The 16,583-nt window shown below is 41.7% G+C and overlaps 1 protein-coding gene across 1 annotated transcript; it reads right to left on the reverse strand.

Moving 5' to 3' along the window:
• Positions 1-1,023: 1,023 nt before the first annotated feature.
• On the reverse strand, positions 1,024-15,497 carry hephl1b (hephaestin-like 1b). Its single transcript, XM_079282946.1, has 20 exons — positions 15,231-15,497; positions 13,096-13,340; positions 11,501-11,713; positions 10,881-11,099; positions 10,336-10,590; positions 9,565-9,733; positions 8,930-9,063; positions 8,659-8,790; positions 7,993-8,198; positions 7,597-7,741; positions 7,195-7,407; positions 6,583-6,802; positions 6,330-6,469; positions 5,969-6,094; positions 5,782-5,888; positions 5,394-5,628; positions 4,858-4,997; positions 3,231-3,384; positions 3,063-3,083; positions 1,024-1,381 (listed from the first exon to the last, which is right to left on the reverse strand). The coding sequence occupies exons 1-20, from the start codon at positions 15,401-15,403 to the stop codon at positions 1,299-1,301; spliced, it is 3,330 nt and encodes a 1,109-aa protein (XP_079139072.1). The 5' UTR covers positions 15,404-15,497; the 3' UTR covers positions 1,024-1,298.
• Positions 15,498-16,583: the final 1,086 nt, after the last annotated feature.

Here is a 16,583-nt window from a genome sequence, read left to right on the forward strand (position 1 = left end):
TCAACATCTTGCAAAGATTACTCCTTAATTCCTCATCGACATGATGACAATTTGCATGACCAATAATTTTGCTTTGTGTCGTAAATAATGCAACAGGAACTCTTTTCTGATGATAAAGTTCCGTTTTTAAAAGTGTATTTATCATTGTTCGATTGTGCCCCTTCGTAGACATTAGTCCAGAGTCCACATTTGCTCATTTTAGACTTTAAAAAAAAGAATGTTGACTCTCTGTAGGTCTAGAAGTAACATCCGATGTGTTTGAAAGTAGGGTTTCTATCAGCGGTCAAACCCTGTTATCCAGGTTGTCCACTTGCAGCGCGCTGTGCTGAAACTGTAATCAATATGCAAAGCAGTCACTGAGTGACCAACAGTGACTGTGTCTGAATAAACACTGATATGGTAATTTGTGCTGTTAAGTTGATCAATACCTCTGATTAAATGTTTGGAATTCAAATTCTCTTTTAATCTGTCAGCCTGTAAACCCATTCAGGTTGATGGGGCATTTGATCAATCATAGGTTAATTAACCAATCAGACTGAGTATCAGCCATTAACTGATCAACTGAGCTCACTGTTTGTCATTGTCACAAACTCATTATACAGAGCACACACTAAATGCAACGAGTGCAGTGTTTCCTGCTTTATCAAGAGGATTCATTGATCTGATAGGATACTCAACATTTTACAGGATGCCACAGATTTTCAAGACAGGATTGAGTTGTCTGAGGTGTAATTGAACTACCACAATAAATTGTAAAATACTCAAGTTTTAAATTCTGTATTGTGTTAGTATCCATGGGGACACTTGAAATAAAAGGTTGTCATTGAAGCTACAAAAGAGTTGCCACACACAATAAGAACATTTGTTATCTTTCATGTGTTCTCTTGACAACTTGCTGTTTAAAATGGAATTAACGCCACCTTGTGGTTATAGGTGGTGCTAGCAAATGAAAGAATAATAATAATATGGTTGAATAAATGTCTTTATTGCACATTCATAACTGGAATACAGTTTTTGGTAGCCTACAGTAATGCTTTGCAAAAACTAACATCAAACAGTGCAACGTGGCAGAAAAACGGCAACATAGAAACAACACATAAATATAAAATGCTTTTTTTAGTCAGAAGAAATATAATAATTTCCAACTTTATATGATTGGACAGCCATTGATATATTTTGACTGGTCTGATCATTGCTTGATATTGACATACATGAGCTCCATTAATAACACAGGCAGTGATTTTGTCCCTGGATTTGTTGTCAGTGCATTAATGTCCACAGTTGTCAGAGTCCCTTCATCAGTGCAGGCCACCCCCTACAGCCATGACACCAAGTGCCAGCGAGAGCAGCGACGTCATTTTGGAGCCTTCAGTTCCTGCCGCTGCAACAGGAAAGGCGCAGAGAGTGGAGGAGGAAGTCAGAGACAGGAAGGGAGGGGTAAGTAAATGACAAAACACTTGAAAGCCATGACATCTTATCACATGAAAATGCACAACCTAACCTGTGTGTCTTTGCTGTATCATTGAATTCCTTATTTAGTGATGTATACAGTGTTACACCATTACCCCAAACATCTCTGATCCCATACTGGCCTTGAAGCACAATGAATTTCATCCTTTTCAAGTTTATATCGACAAGAATTTATCTGCTGCATTATACATCTTACAACAGTGCCCAGAACAGCTCTAAAGGAATGTCTAACCCAGATAATTCATTTGCCGATTCATTTGAACTAGACTAGAGAAATGAATGGTATGCTACGGCCGTGAACAGACCAAATGGAACTATCAATAGTCCTAAAGGACCGTGTTTATGCATTTTTTACGTTATCACAACTACTAATTGTACATCCCATTCTGCTGTGTATTAGACATTTAGATGTACTGTGTTTTGTCTACAGTTCCAGGGATCGATTGATTTCTGTTCATTTCTATGTGACGTGAAAATCTATGAGCACACACTCTTGAAACATGCTATGGTTATACACTAATAATCTATTTCACCTTACACAGCTTTACTAGTAATTCATCACTTTTCTCAGTATTACACGAGACATAAGTACGGTATTTGTGTAAGGTTAATGCAGTAAAGACTTTTGAAGCCAATCTGTGTGTAAACCGCATAATTACATGACCATAACTAATGCAAGCGCGATGGACTACTCAACTTAATAAGCACGTTTCAAAGTCATCTAACCAATAGTTATGCTGTACATAAAATAATGGAAAGCAATGCCTGCCTGCAGGGAGAAATACATTAAAACAATCAATATCTGCACGCAATCAAACATGATATATATATATATAGATGTATAACATATATGCTGAATGTAATTGGCTTTGAATCTAGTTTTAATGTAATGTAATGTTAATGAATGAATGAATGAAATTTATTTATGGAGCGCTTTTCACAGACATAACATCACAAAGTGCTGAACAGAGCAGAAAGTTAAAAGCATAAAAAAACATAATGTGACCCTCGGGTCAATAAATTACATTCACAGAGAAAAATAAATAAATAAAGAATAATAAAAAATAAAATAAAAATTTAAAACACATTTTAAGAGCAGGTCTAGGACATGGGTTTTTACTCAAACGCCAGCCTAAACAGGTGGGTTTTGAGCTGTTTTTTAAAAGTATCCACAGTATCTGCGAGGCGCAGAGTTGCAGGCAGAGCATTCCAGAGCCTCGGGGCCACTGCCTCAAAGGCTCGGTCACCACGGGTCTTAAATCGTGTGCGTGGGACTGACAGAAGACCTAGAGCGTTTGACCTGAGAGTGCGGGCGGGTGAATAGGGGCGAAGTAGATCAGCTACATAAGCCGGAGCCTGACCGTGAAGTGCTCTGGAAGTGATGGTGAGAATTTTGAAGTGTATCCGAGATGCTACAGGAAGCCAGTGGAGAGATCGGAGTACGGGGGTGATGTGAGACCGTCAATTTGTCCTGGTTAAGGTTGCTAAAGAGTGACGGACATATTTTAAATATCAACACAGTACTGATATACTGTGTTACTTTACACACCGTACGCTGTGAAGTGTTGGTAAAAAACAACAACAGATCTTACCATTTGAGAATTTGGAGTTTTCTGGAATTGAAAAAGACAGAAAAAGGGAGTTAACAGACAACCCCTCATCAATGGATGCTCAGATTATTGCACATACTGACGTTAACACACATGGGAGTGAGACTGACGTACATATCATTTACACAATCACGACACGTGCATACACACCTATGATGGCGAAAGTGGTCTCCATGCCGGCATGAATGTGATCAGTGACGTGACAGTGGAGCAACCAAGTCCCCGGGTTCCCAGCAACCATCTCCACAGTCTGGAAAACCCCGGGGAAGAGATCAAAGACGTCCGCACGGTGCACATGGTCCGTCTAACACACACAGCACATACGATACAACAGAGGGGAACGGAGAAAAAGAAACATGCTCAAACGGAGCAGAGGAACTTTCTGCGTGGGCATGTAGAGATTGTCATGCTCAAGAATAACATTTATTTCTACAATCAACACTTGAAATGATGAAGGCACCTGCAAATGACAAGGCAGTACAAAATACAAACCACACTTTTGGTGACCCGCCTTCACCACCCCACCCAAGACCTCACCAAACCCACCCTTCTTTTGTTCCCACAAAATGTACCAACGAGGAAGATCTTGCGGAGATAATGATGAGAATAAATATGAAACACACTTTTGAACATACCCGCGAAACCAAAAAGGAAATCTGGTTTGAATTGACACCAAACGCAGTTACTGAGCTTGTTTACAAGATGTTTAGCCAAGGCTTATCTATAGAGGGAACCAAAAGGTGCATCTTTGGATCGATGGGAAAAACAACACTGAATGGAAATATGTTGACTCCTTCAGCCTATAAAGAATTCATGAACAGTTCCTGATCGGTTTGGGATACACTCAAACAAACTGCTCCCAAATGTAAACCGTTGACTGGACTGAAAACAAATAAAACAAAACAAAATCATACAACTTAAATTATATTTAACGTAAACTGTCAGGATCCAGGATCCCTGTCTGACCCTGATCTCCTCTCCTCATGTGTTCTGTCATTCCCCTGTTTGTGATTGTGTGCCATGTGCTCTGTGTTTGTCCTCTGCCTCCAGACACCTCCCATGGCCGCACCCTTGATGGTGCACAGCTGAGGACACTCCAGCCGATCACCTCCTGCAGCCTGACACACCAGACTCAGGGCCCACTAATGAGTCCCCTGTCTCGATATAAACTCTGGTCCTGCAGTCTGGGGTTGTCAGGTCGTACCGTCTTTCACCCGCTTCAACCCCGTGGCATCCTCTGCCCGCCTTGTGTTCTACGGATTACACTCCGCCGCTCTGCCCTCCTTGTGTTACACGGACTACACACGCCGTCAAGCTGCCAGCCCTCCGGTGTCGAGCCACGGGCCTCACACCGTCGATCTGCCACTCGGGTGTCGGACCACGGGCTCCCACCGTCCTGTCTTAGTCAGGCTAAATAAAACCTGTTTCCATTAACTTCTGTCTCCTGTGGTCTTGCGTTTGGGTCCTACCTGTGAACTCCCGTGACATAAACAAAACATTTTAAATGATCTCAGCGCGTTCTGCTTTCCGACTATGCAAAGCATTCAAGACAAACTTCCACTGAAGGCACATCTCAACACACAATGCAGATGTAGCACCTTACCGCATGTTTCAGAGGGTTATAAACATTGACAACACCCGATATCAGAATTTTAGTGCGCAACTGAATTCAAACAGATGCGTGTGTGGATATGGAAGGATGGGACTTTTGTAAGATTATTTGTATGTATATATATATATATATATATATATATATATATTTTGCCTTTAGGCTTACCTTGTAGGTAAAAGTCTCTGCGTGGAAGTGAACGGTGTGCATGTCCACTTCGTTGCCCATGCCCAGTAGATACCAGTCAACTTTCTGGCCCCTGATCATCTCCAGTCCATGGAGGTTACCATAAAGTTTACCGTTGATCCCTTCAATAGACACATTCATAGAGATTACCACACACTCATCACATATAGAATCAGACACAAGCGGGACTTCCTCTGATGACAATGTATCGAAGGCTAATTTTAATATTTGATTTAATTTAGTTTACGTCTTGTATTTTGGTGAGCTTGCGTTTAAGCATTTATTTTTTTATTACATGTTTTATGTATCGTATTATATATTACATATCTTATGATTGAGTCTGTGTGAGTTCCATATTTCCCCATGTGGGCGATAAAGATAAAGTATAAAAATGTCAATGGTTCTGTCAGTTTTACACTGTATTCTCCACACGTTTCTATTCCTTTTTTTTATGTTCAATTCCATCCTAATCTTTTTCCTGCTGGGATGAACCTCCCTCCTCCGCTCTTATCTCTCACCGTGCATCATGTTACTCTCCTTGAAGTCTTCGTCTGGAATGAAGGTATCCGGGTTGACGTCAAGGTATGTTCTGATGTTGTCATGCAAGTACCAGGACTGGTTTTCATCATGCACCATAAAGAGCAGAGCAAACTCCTTCTCCACGTCCACCCTCTGCCTGTCGGGCCCCTCCCCACGCTCCAGAGTCCCAGGCCTGCATATCACCAGAGGCCCCAGAAGACCACTGTACAGATCCTGAACATGAACATAAACATATGAACCCGCTCCATCATAGTCATCCACACTTCAACCCCGACCTAAACATGTCCATTAAGGTCATTCTTTTTACAGCAACACTGAGATGTATGTGCTTCTATGTGACTGTGACTGTATAGAGGGAATATTTACCTTAATATAGTCAACATTAGAGTAGTAGGCATAAGAGATGCAATTAGGATCTGAGACCCCTGGAGCAGAGCTTTCAGGAACATCCCACGTCAGCTCGATTATGTGACCTGGACGCAAGAGAACATTAACTTTTTGTTAGAAAGCAACAGCAGACATTTTAAATGTTTTTTTCAAATATGATTCTTACCAGGTTTGACAGGAATGTGAGCGCCGCTGGCCTTCACTCCGTGTGCGCTAATCGAGTACGGACGGCTGGCTTTGTTCTTGAATGTGATCACGATCTGCTCTCCTACCTCTGCTTTGATTATAGGACCTACAGAGGAGGAAAACAACTGTTTTATTGATTTTAAACTTCAGAAAACCAATTGAGAGGGAGAATGCTCGTTTTCAATGATGCCGAGGTATACATGCAATAAGTGGAGAGACAAATGAAATCAAATCGTATAAAGGAAGACTACATGATTATATTAATGATAACAACAACAACAAAACAAATACTCTTCAATCCTTTCTTGGTGTAAGAAAAATATAAAGAGCGCTAAGCTTACCCATGATTCCCAAGTGTTGTTGGTTGGCCTGTCGTTCCTTCTGAACTCTGAAGGTGTCATCAGTGTATTCTCTATATACCACCTTCTTATAGCGCGAGCCAATTCTGTTTTTCCCATTCGCCACAAATATATTGCCTGGACTGGGAGACATGTACCAATTTGCTTCCATTAACAAACAGTAATAAGTTACGCCACTAATCACAGGCTCCGGCTCACAGAAATACATCATCCTCCAGTTATCTTACTCACACACCTGTTCTCTAGTGTGGCGTGGAGTACCGCTAGCTCCCAGTCTCTTTCAGGTGAGAAGTCCCACTCGATTTCTTCAGCACTAATAAAATACTGCACAAGCTTGGTCGGCCCTCCTGAGTGTGGGAGCTTTGGTTTGCGTTGCGGGCAGAGCTTCACTCTGTACTGCTGCCTCATGCCGGCTGAGTAGTGGTCCGTTACTCTGCAGCTCACCTCATACAGGCCTGACAGGGGAATGAAAAGAGGTTCAGCGTGTTGGACACATGAGTGAATATGTTTATGGCTTTAAAAATGACTGTGGAATTTTCTTTTAAGCGGTCTGGGATGAAGCCCTCAAAATATATCTCAGTAAATAATGCAAATACTGCAGATAGTTTTGACATTTCCGAATTGTATTGTCGTTGTTGATGTCACCAGTTGGGAGTAGTGTACACGTCACACAAGGTTATCTAAGCATGTTTATGAACATACGTCAAACAAAAGATGAATTATGGATGAATGCTGACAATGTGTGTGAGGAAAGGGATGTGGTTTTGGAGCGGCAGCACAGTGTACCGAGTGTGTGTGTGTGTGTGTGTGTGTGTGTGTGTGTGTGTGTGTGTGTAATATGACTAACCAGGAGTGCTTGGCTGCATGAAGGCAGTAGCGGTGGTGTGAGGGAACACGCTGATAGTGTCACGTGTTGTGCTCTGCTTCTCGAAGGTGTTCCCCTCGAAATAAACACCATGGATGTCCACCTCTGTACCTAGCCCAAAGGTGTACCACATAACTTTGTCCCCGGCACACATCTCCAACCCATGAAGGTTCCCATACATGCGTCCGTTTACAGCTGATATTAAAAGGAAGATTAAAACAGAAAAATACAGAGAGAAGTAAGAAAATACTGAAGAAATACTAGAAATAGCAGTACAAATATTGTATTAATGGTATGGACTTATAATCAGTATCAATCAAATAATATTTAAATGAAATACACGCAGTGAGGTAAAACACACTCTTTGCCAAACACGTTGATTACCATGCATCAAATTGCTCTCCTCAAAGTCTTCATCTTCTGGATTTGTCCTGTTGCTGCCAAACATCTTAATATTCTCCTCCAAATACCAGCTCATGTTTTCATCCATGACAGAAAACAGAAGGAAGAACTCCTTATTTATACCCTTCTGTAAAACAAGGCACACAGTAACAGTAAGGACATACATTGTAATAAATAAAAAAAGAAATACATTACATTGTTTTAAATTAAAACGTCAATGCCTGCCTTTCAAAGAAGTGAACTGTTTTGTTGTTACAATCAACTATATCACGTTATCTGATCTGTGATGGCCCAATTTCCTGACGATAGTGCTAAATAGATTATTCCCTGCATTTCTCAGTGAGAGAAAGTGTGTGTGAATGGATAGTAAAGCAGCACCTGGGCTCCGTTCTCCCCCAGCGTTCCCTTCTTGCACACGAGCAGAGGTCCTACTAATCCAGAGTTGGTGTCCGAGGCGGGATCAGTTGCAGAGTAGTACAGGTAGGGGATACAGGGAGAATCCGATGAAGACGGACCTTCTAGCACCTGCCAGGTGTAGGTGAAGTTCTCCCCTGGACCAACGTGGGAGCCTGGCTTGTCAACACCTACAGTATTGCACACAAAGAAGTAACTGTTTGTTTGAAATAGGCTTTTTGCTGTAAAACTCTATGCCTATAAATTGAGCCCGGAAACTGTTTTTCTATTGCAGTTTTTTTCAGAAATACAAACTCACTCTATTGAAACGCAGTCCTTACATGACTGTGATTAATTAAATGAATAAACCTTTCAGCATGAATTAATGCAGAATGGGAAGGCCAATTATCATTTGAACTTTTGGTCTTTGTTCAAATAAAATGAATTCCCTCGTCTAGCCAACATCAGAAGCACAGACAGACGGGGATATTTATTTCAGTCTTGAAACAAATGTCTCTGTCAACCTTAAATGTTAACAATCGGCTATAGCGCCTGTTTATAGAACACAGTTTAATGAATCCTCTCCCCTTATTACCACCTCAGTTAATCAAACAGTTGTAATGATGGCAACGCCACTGGTTGCTTCCTCACCGTCCTCATAGCTGATTCCCTGGAAGTGTTTATCATAGTACAGGCCATGAGGCTGTATGCTATAGTTTCTATCAGCTTTATTGAGGAATGTCACTCTGACAGTGTCTCCTTCCTCTGCCCTCAGGACTGGACCTGGACAAATACAAAAACATTATAACCAGACAAGAGAACTCAGGAGTAAGACAAGACGCCAGTGTACCAGAAACATACAACAACGGCAGAATGAAATGCTTCCCCAAATTTGGAATTTGGCGAAAGAGGGAGGCCTTACCTAAGATTCCTAAGTGTTGAGAATAAGGTGGCTTTGTGACGGTGAAGGTATTGTCTGTGTACTCTACGTATATCACTTTCATGTAGTCACCTCCGATCCTCCCGTCATCTCTCCCAAAAAACACCTCAGATGCACTATGAGAGAAAGGGGTATGAAGCACAATGTACTGTAGGTGAAGAGAACAGAGAATGACTGATATGCATTGTATATGTGGTCTTGATGAAACAGCGAGTTGGTAATTTCCCCTCACAGAAAAAGTAAACACAACAACTAGCTGACCAGTCAAGAGGGGGGGGGGGACGGACAATGTGTCGGGTCAGGAACAATAACAGAGACACAATAACAACTGAGTCACTGCATCACAATCTACACCGTTTACTCTGGACGCCACAAAACTGCCTCACCACAGGAACGACCAGTTCACGTATCATCAAGCCTGAGCAGTGGCCATACACACAGACAGCGAAATAGAAAAAGCTAAATAGTTGGGAGAAGGCTGGCATGAAACCACATGTGCACGGCTCACTGTGTGTTTGGTATAAACCTCAGTAGAGCTTTGCGTTACATCGCTGTTACCATTGATTCGGTTGGATGCAGCAGTATGCCACTCCTAATTTGATAAGGTGCCTGCCCACCTGTCGGCCTCAGTGAGGGATGCATTTTGAATCAGATTCCTTCCTGAGGGACCGTAGCTCCACTGGACTTTCTTTGCTGCCAGGTAATAGTTCCTCACCACGCCGCCCATCACTGTAGAGCCGGCTTTATTGCCACATGCCTTCACTTCATAAAACGCCTGCATCCCAGCTGGAACAGATAAAAAGAGACACACACAAACGTTACATGGACCATACATGCACAAAGTTAAAGCCTGTGGTGAAACTGGGCCTTCAGAGCCTCAGGGAATCTTCTTGTCTGAAACCCGACGAGTCTAAAGGGTCCGATTTAATAGTCTATACAAAATAAATATTCCAGGCTTCAGTTATCAGATTACTTCCTTATCTTTTCCTTGAGCAAACGACTGAAGGTGTGATTTGTATAGTACATCTATATATATCTGTGGATGTTTCTTTAAAGTCCCAGAAATACAAATAGGCTATTATGGTAAGCCTGGTATGATACAAAGGAAAGGAGTTTCACAAACGTAAGCATTATTTATCATGTAGCCATAATGTTGACCAAGTATGAATGACTCAGTTCTTAGTTCAATGGACTTTGGACAGCCTTAAAGTACAAGTCCTGACGTGTTTAGAGTAGAAATACAAGCTCAGCTGAGAGGAGACTCGTAACATCCCTTTGAAAAAATAACAGAGGTGTATAAAAGAAACGCATTCCCCACGTCATCAACTCTGCGCAACGTGAGCAGAGAGGCAAACGGTCACACAGAGGTTAAAGGTCAGGTGCCCTACCCAGCAAGTGGTCATTAACCTGGCAGGTCAACAACCACTTTCCTGTTGCTTTCGGGAGCATCTCAGCTGTCGCAAAGGTGGCTGGGAACAGGCTGAGGACGTCAGTGCGGTGGCCCCGGTCCAGCAGTGTATTCCCATGGAAAAAGGCAGAATGAATGTCCACCTCGTTACCCATGCCAAACAAATGCCAGGCCACTGCACGGTGCTGGCATAACTTGATTCCGGGCAGGTTACCAAACATGTAGCCATTAATAGCTGTGAAAAAAAACACAGACCGAGGTCAGAGAAAAGGACGAAGAGAACAAGCCTTGAAACCTTCTTGTATGCACTTTGTAAAAGGAATTTGAAGTGATGAGTCAGTCACATACCACAGTCAATTAAAGAATGTAGGGCATGCAGGGGGGGGGGGGGAGAAAACTGAGATAACCATTTTTAGATTGTGTAAAAAACTTCACATTAAAAAATAATATCTTTGTTGTCAACCGACTTTATGTGTGCGCAGCCGTTTTAGTATGAATTAAATGTGAGAGAAAGATCCCTCTCACCGTGCATCAGGTTTGACTCCTCAAAGTCTGGGTCTTCCCGGTCGACTCCGGCTGGATCAGAGCAGTTCTGAATGTTGTCCTCCAGGTACCAGCTCAAGTTTTCGTCCACCACGTTGAACATCAGGAAGACATCCTGGTCAACGTCATTACGGGCCGACTCTACGACAGACTCCAGCTTTGCCTGACCCCGGACTGGATCTGGAGTCTCCTTCAAGATTCCTGCGCTCATAGAGAAAGATGAGACATAGAGAAGGAAGCAGGATGAATATGTTAAATATTTATGCAGTCAAGCACAGATAAAACAACATTTCATCTTTTTTTCCCAACTAACTCATTCATTCCCCTGTGGTTTCCCACCATATTTGTATTCTTATGAAGCGTTCTTTTGTTGGCATTTTTTCATTGTAGTAAAGACTACGAAGCGGTGGTGTAATTGACTTTTTAAGCATGGGTGTGAAGAGGCCTCTGGTGACTGTAGCTACTGTATGATCAAGGAACATACAAATAAATTACATTTGGTATACAAATCAAACAGACAATATACAGACACATCATGAGAAACATGTCTTCTGATGTAGATTCAGTGAGATGAAATAGGACGTAGTCACATATCTTCATACCTTTCTTGCAGGTGAGCAGAGCCCCGATAAGTCCTGAGGCGATTTCCCTGGGCGCATCCAAGTGAGAGTGGTAGACCCATGTCAGGCAGTTGGCATCGTCATCTGTGGGGGCAAATTCTGGCCTGACTTCCCAGCGGTAACTGTAGCTGCCCCCGGGAGGAACAGAGTCGTCCTCCTTCAGCTTGTTTGATGTCCCATCTGGATAGAGCGCCCCTGTTAGACAAACACAAGCTGTTTATACTGGGACTATTCTGTTTCCTCTGATGTTTGGAGAGCAGTTCAGCCTGTATGTTTTCACTTTATGTCAGTAGAAAGCAATGCTATCGTCTTAACAAGCACATTTCTCTGATTTATCTGTTTTAAAAGCTAAACTGAGTGCATGAATGATGCAAAACATAAAATGCATGAATTTAATGATTCAACTGCAAATAGGTTGGATAAGCACATTATTCAATGGAGGTTTCCCCAAGTCCAGGTCATATTAATTTCCTCCATGGGTCTTATCTCTGTTAAACTTTCAGCCTCTATGTGTATAAGTCATATATGAACACATGTATGACCTCAGTCTTAGTGATTGATGTCACGGGTACACTGACCTCTGTACCAATCTGCACCCGTCACATGACATGGTTTAACACAGAATTAGCTGTTTTTTTTTACCAGTTTTATGTCTTGATGTGTTGACACCACCCCTTTTCTCCGCTTCCTCTATCCCTTCATCTCGCTCCCTTCCTGCCCGTATTTGCCATTTATTGAAATTAGTTGTCACTTAACAGAAATGTTCTTCATGACCAATTGACAGATTGATGTGAATTGCTTCATAAAGCAGTACATACATCTGTGTTAAGAGGGGAAAGAAACTGTTAGTTTCGGTTCCCGTCTGAAACTCCCCTGATGAGCGGGGGATGGGGGCCTGTTGCATAAGAAAGGGCTGCAAAGTTCAGAATACTACTTACCATAAAATACCATATTAGTCACCCAGTTATTGGAACTGTGCTGTGTCACCTTTTGTACTCTCTCACAGGTCATATTGGACTCATTTATTCCGTATCAGATTTGTTAGTCCTTTTATCTTATCAGTCTGTCAGTATATTTTTGTCAGAGATGGTCTGACTGGCATTACACAAAACTTAGTGGAAAAAAAGTCTGAAGTACATTAAACTTTAAAGGCCGTCCAGTGATCCCAATATCTTAATATCGGCTCCTGCACAGCTTATGTCTCCTTATTTCCGGGAGAAATAAGCCATGGCCTCGATAAAATACTCTGATTTAGCAGAACAGTTTTGCTTGTTTAGTGAGTCAGCACTAGTCAGAGTTAATTCTTCAGATATCTGTATCCCCATTGCTGTCATTATAACATATAAAGTTGTAAACCGTTAAAACTGATAAACTGCTATTGATTTTCGAAGGAAATCCTTTAGTATAATATGCAATATGAAACATCAGAAGTCGTCTTATTGTTATTACAGCAACTACGAGGTATCAGTTTACATGAACAGGTGTTCCTTTCCGTCTGAGTTATATCACAATAGATTCTGCACGGCTTTCTGTGTGTGAATACAGTGGATCTCTAATGGTGTTATGTAGCACTATACCCTCTGTATTCTTCTCATAGAAAACTCCATGAGGATGCATAGAGTAGTTCCTGGCCGCAAAGTTCTTCAGGTGGACCACAATAACTTCATCAACCTCAGCTCGCAGTATCGGCCCCAGGAAGCCCAACCAGGCCGGTCGGGGGGCCAGGCCGCTGTACGTGGCATCTGTATACTGTCTGAACATGGCTTTCTTATAAACACTGCCAATACGGTGGGGTCCTCTTTTCAGGAACACAGATGCATACCTGAGATAGAAGTGGAGACAGAGAACAGGTTCAACAGAAAGAAGAGGAGACAGAGGAGAAAGAGAAAGCCACTAATCCTGATTTGTTGGCCATTTCTTCAGGCTAGGTCAGGCTATTGGAGAGTACAGGATTACACAATGACATGCAGTTGTATGTTCTTATCATGAGACATGAATTCTTTTTGCAAAAAAGAAGCATCAATAAATACATCTGTCTTTAAATACAAGTGAGAGAAGCACAACAGCCACATGTGCAAACGACATGACACCACCATGACAACAGCGCAGCTGCCTAATTATTGCCACGGTACCTGGACTGTGTGACTGCAGCCGAGTGCACAACTGTATGTAATTAGCGCAAAAAGTAGAATAACTATTAAAAAGGAGCAAAGTGCCAATGTGGCAAAAAGGCGTGATGCCATTTAAGCGCACTCTGTACGATCTCACAAAAGGCTCCAAAAGGGATTATTTAACATGATTATTTCACATGATTTCCGAATGTCATTATGAAATGTACATGAAGGTGATGAATCCCTTAAATGTAGATGTAATGCAGCAGAACAAATTGCATCTGGTTGCAGCCTTCCAACAATTAGACTTGTCATTATCGTGATTACAGGTTTCTGTGGGCTAATAAGGTGTTACTGGAGCTGTAGCAAACAGTATTGCTTCTGTATATCCAGCCCTAACCCAAAGCAACAGGGAAGATGTTTACTTGATTCACAAACGGGTCGAACTGACAACCTTCAGATAAAGGAGCACCTGGTCAGAACAATTCTGTGCTAACGTGGGGGCTAAACGAACCTATTTCTGATCATTATGTAGGCGTGCTTCCTTCAGTATTGATGAGATTTGAGACAATCATCTCTATGTTGCATTCTACTGTATGCACCTTTTGTTATTGAAATGCAATGTAACTGCATCAAGGTTATAGTAAAACACATTACATCTTGGTTTTCCATTGGCTGATATTAGATTTTTTTATGAAGGGCTACGTATGAGAGACACCAAATTGATGAAGTATCTTTAGTATAAATGATCCACCAATGGATTTAATAACAAGTCAAATAGGAGGAACAAATAGACAATCTGATATCTGGAGAAGATAAGAAATATTGATCAATATATGCTAAAATAGCTTGGTTTGCTTATAACCAATGATTCGTCTGCGCTTTGACATTGTAAAATGACTGTTGGGTAAATTGGCTGGCTGATATAAGTCGAGAGATTCCAGCATTGTGCAAGCGACAGTTGTACTGTGCTTCAAAGTTATTAAACTATAAGATATCACCTCAGATGTCTGTCAGGTATTTCGTTATCGTCGAAGAAGAGCTTGACTCAGATACCTGTCAGGTATTTATAAGCTTATCAATCTAAAACTCAGCTGCAAAATACATGAATTGGGAAGCATTCAGAAAGGTCCACACTTGAACATTCTTATTGCACCTGCTTTCTGTTTAGTAACCTTTACATCTAAAATAACAGCAGTGGTGGTGTGATGCAATTGTCTCTCTGTGAGCGGCAGCTATCCTTGTTTCCTGACTTATTTTGGTCATACACTTAGCAAAGGAAGCCTCCAACCTCATGAAAGAAGTCACTCACTGTTAATCACTCAAGTACGATCATCTTTCCTGTACATCTGCCAGACTACCAGCAAAGCACACAACTCTGCCTTCTAATGTCTAGACACTGTCACACCCTGACAAGATGACATAGGACTTTTTTGTAATCTTAGTTTGGGTTGCTTCTGTTTTCTCTTACAAAGTATTGTAATCGCCTGAGATAAACTCAACACCCCATGTGTGTATTTGATATGACTGCTCTGCGATGACATTTAATCTGTAACATGTTTTTTTCTCTCTCTAAATAACTTGACTGCATCACAACTCACTCGTCATTTTCGACGCTTTGTCCGTTAAGCAGGTTTTTTCCACTTGGTGCGTAATCCCAATAGTCCTCAATGATCCCCACATAGTAGACTCTCTCCCTGCTGCGCCTCCCTTCCGCACCGGAGGAGAGAAGGAACATCAAACAATTCGCAATCAGCCCCAAAGTCCGCGCCATGTCCGGCTGATAGCTCCGTCTTAAAGCACGGCTTAATGTTGAGCGGATTTTGGTTCAAGAGGAGCAAGTGGAAACCTCCGTTGACTCTTCCACGCGAGCGCGTATTAGCTGTGTGCTTTGGGGCTGCAGCACTTGTGGAATTCTGCAAAGGGAAACAGTTGGCCTATTCAGCCAGAGAGCCACCGCGGCGTTACCGCCTCCTGTGGTATCAGAGTACAGGGATAATAAACACTCAGTGTTCTCGCGGTAATTATTGTAAAATGTTATTGAAATTGCCTACTGGGAAATTAAGGTAATTGATCCACTTATGCAAAAATGCAGACTCAGGCACCACGGGGAGTCTTAATTGGCTGTCAACTTTCCAGATGTGATGAACGTTAGTCAGCTGTCTAAAAATCTAATTTTTTAATTAAAAAAATAAAAGAATTGTTTAGATAGATAGATAGATAGACCCCTTTCTGATAAGACACCTTCGTCACCACTTAGTGGCTTCATGGTTAATACGCCATTTAGTAATGGATTATAGCTCAATAAGAACAACTTTGGTTTCCAGGTTGTGAAAAATCCCTCTGGCTGGTGTTTATCTTCTGTAGGCTATTTGGTGACATTAATGTTGATACTACATCATTTTTTTTTTAACTGGAGGTTTTACACTGAAGTCAACAAGCAAATGAATAAAATCATTTTTGTCCAGATTCTTTACAGTTTCTGACAGTGTCCTGTTGGAGGATAAAGCTATTCTATTATAACTGATCTTTAAAGTATAATGAGACGATGTATTGACCATGAACACTGTAATCCGTACAGTTTACAAACCCTTTATAAGTGGTAATCTTGTCTGAAGATAATCCTAATTGGGCTGAATTTGATCCAGCTCATGCTCTCAACCCCCAGCACAGCAGCCACAGCCTTCTTTCAGCCTGAAGCTTTGCATCGTTCTCTGCATCAAAGTGGAGAGGCTGACACCTGCTGACCAGCTGCGAGCTGTACAACTGTCGAGACCAAGGTGGGTGAAGATATGGCTCTGCCTCTGCAAAGTATGCAGGATACGTTGATATTACACAAAACACACATGCATATTCTGATCACTCTGCTCTTGTTACCTTCATTTGTATGATTGTGGTCCTTGAGCTTCTTATTTATGATAATCTCCACAAATCTCTTAAATACAATTTGCAAC

This window comes from Melanostigma gelatinosum (assembly GCF_949748355.1).
Source record: "Melanostigma gelatinosum genome assembly, chromosome: 14".
In the NCBI taxonomy this organism is placed as follows: Eukaryota; Metazoa; Chordata; class Actinopteri; order Perciformes; family Zoarcidae; genus Melanostigma; species Melanostigma gelatinosum.

Bases quoted from the DNA above. Each gene is read 5' to 3' on its own strand.
- hephl1b (XM_079282946.1), bottom strand. From the start codon at position 15,403: ATGGCGCGGACTTTGGGGCTGATTGCGAATTGTTTGATGTTCCTTCTC. The intron at 9,064-9,564 runs GTGGGCAGGCAC...TTTCTCTCATAG, and splicing joins TCCCTCACTGAGGCCGACAG to TGCATCTGAGGTGTTTTTTG. The intron at 3,385-4,857 runs GTAAGCCTAAAG...TGTGTGTGTTAG, and splicing joins CAGAGACTTTTACCTACAAG to ACGGACCATGTGCACCGTGC.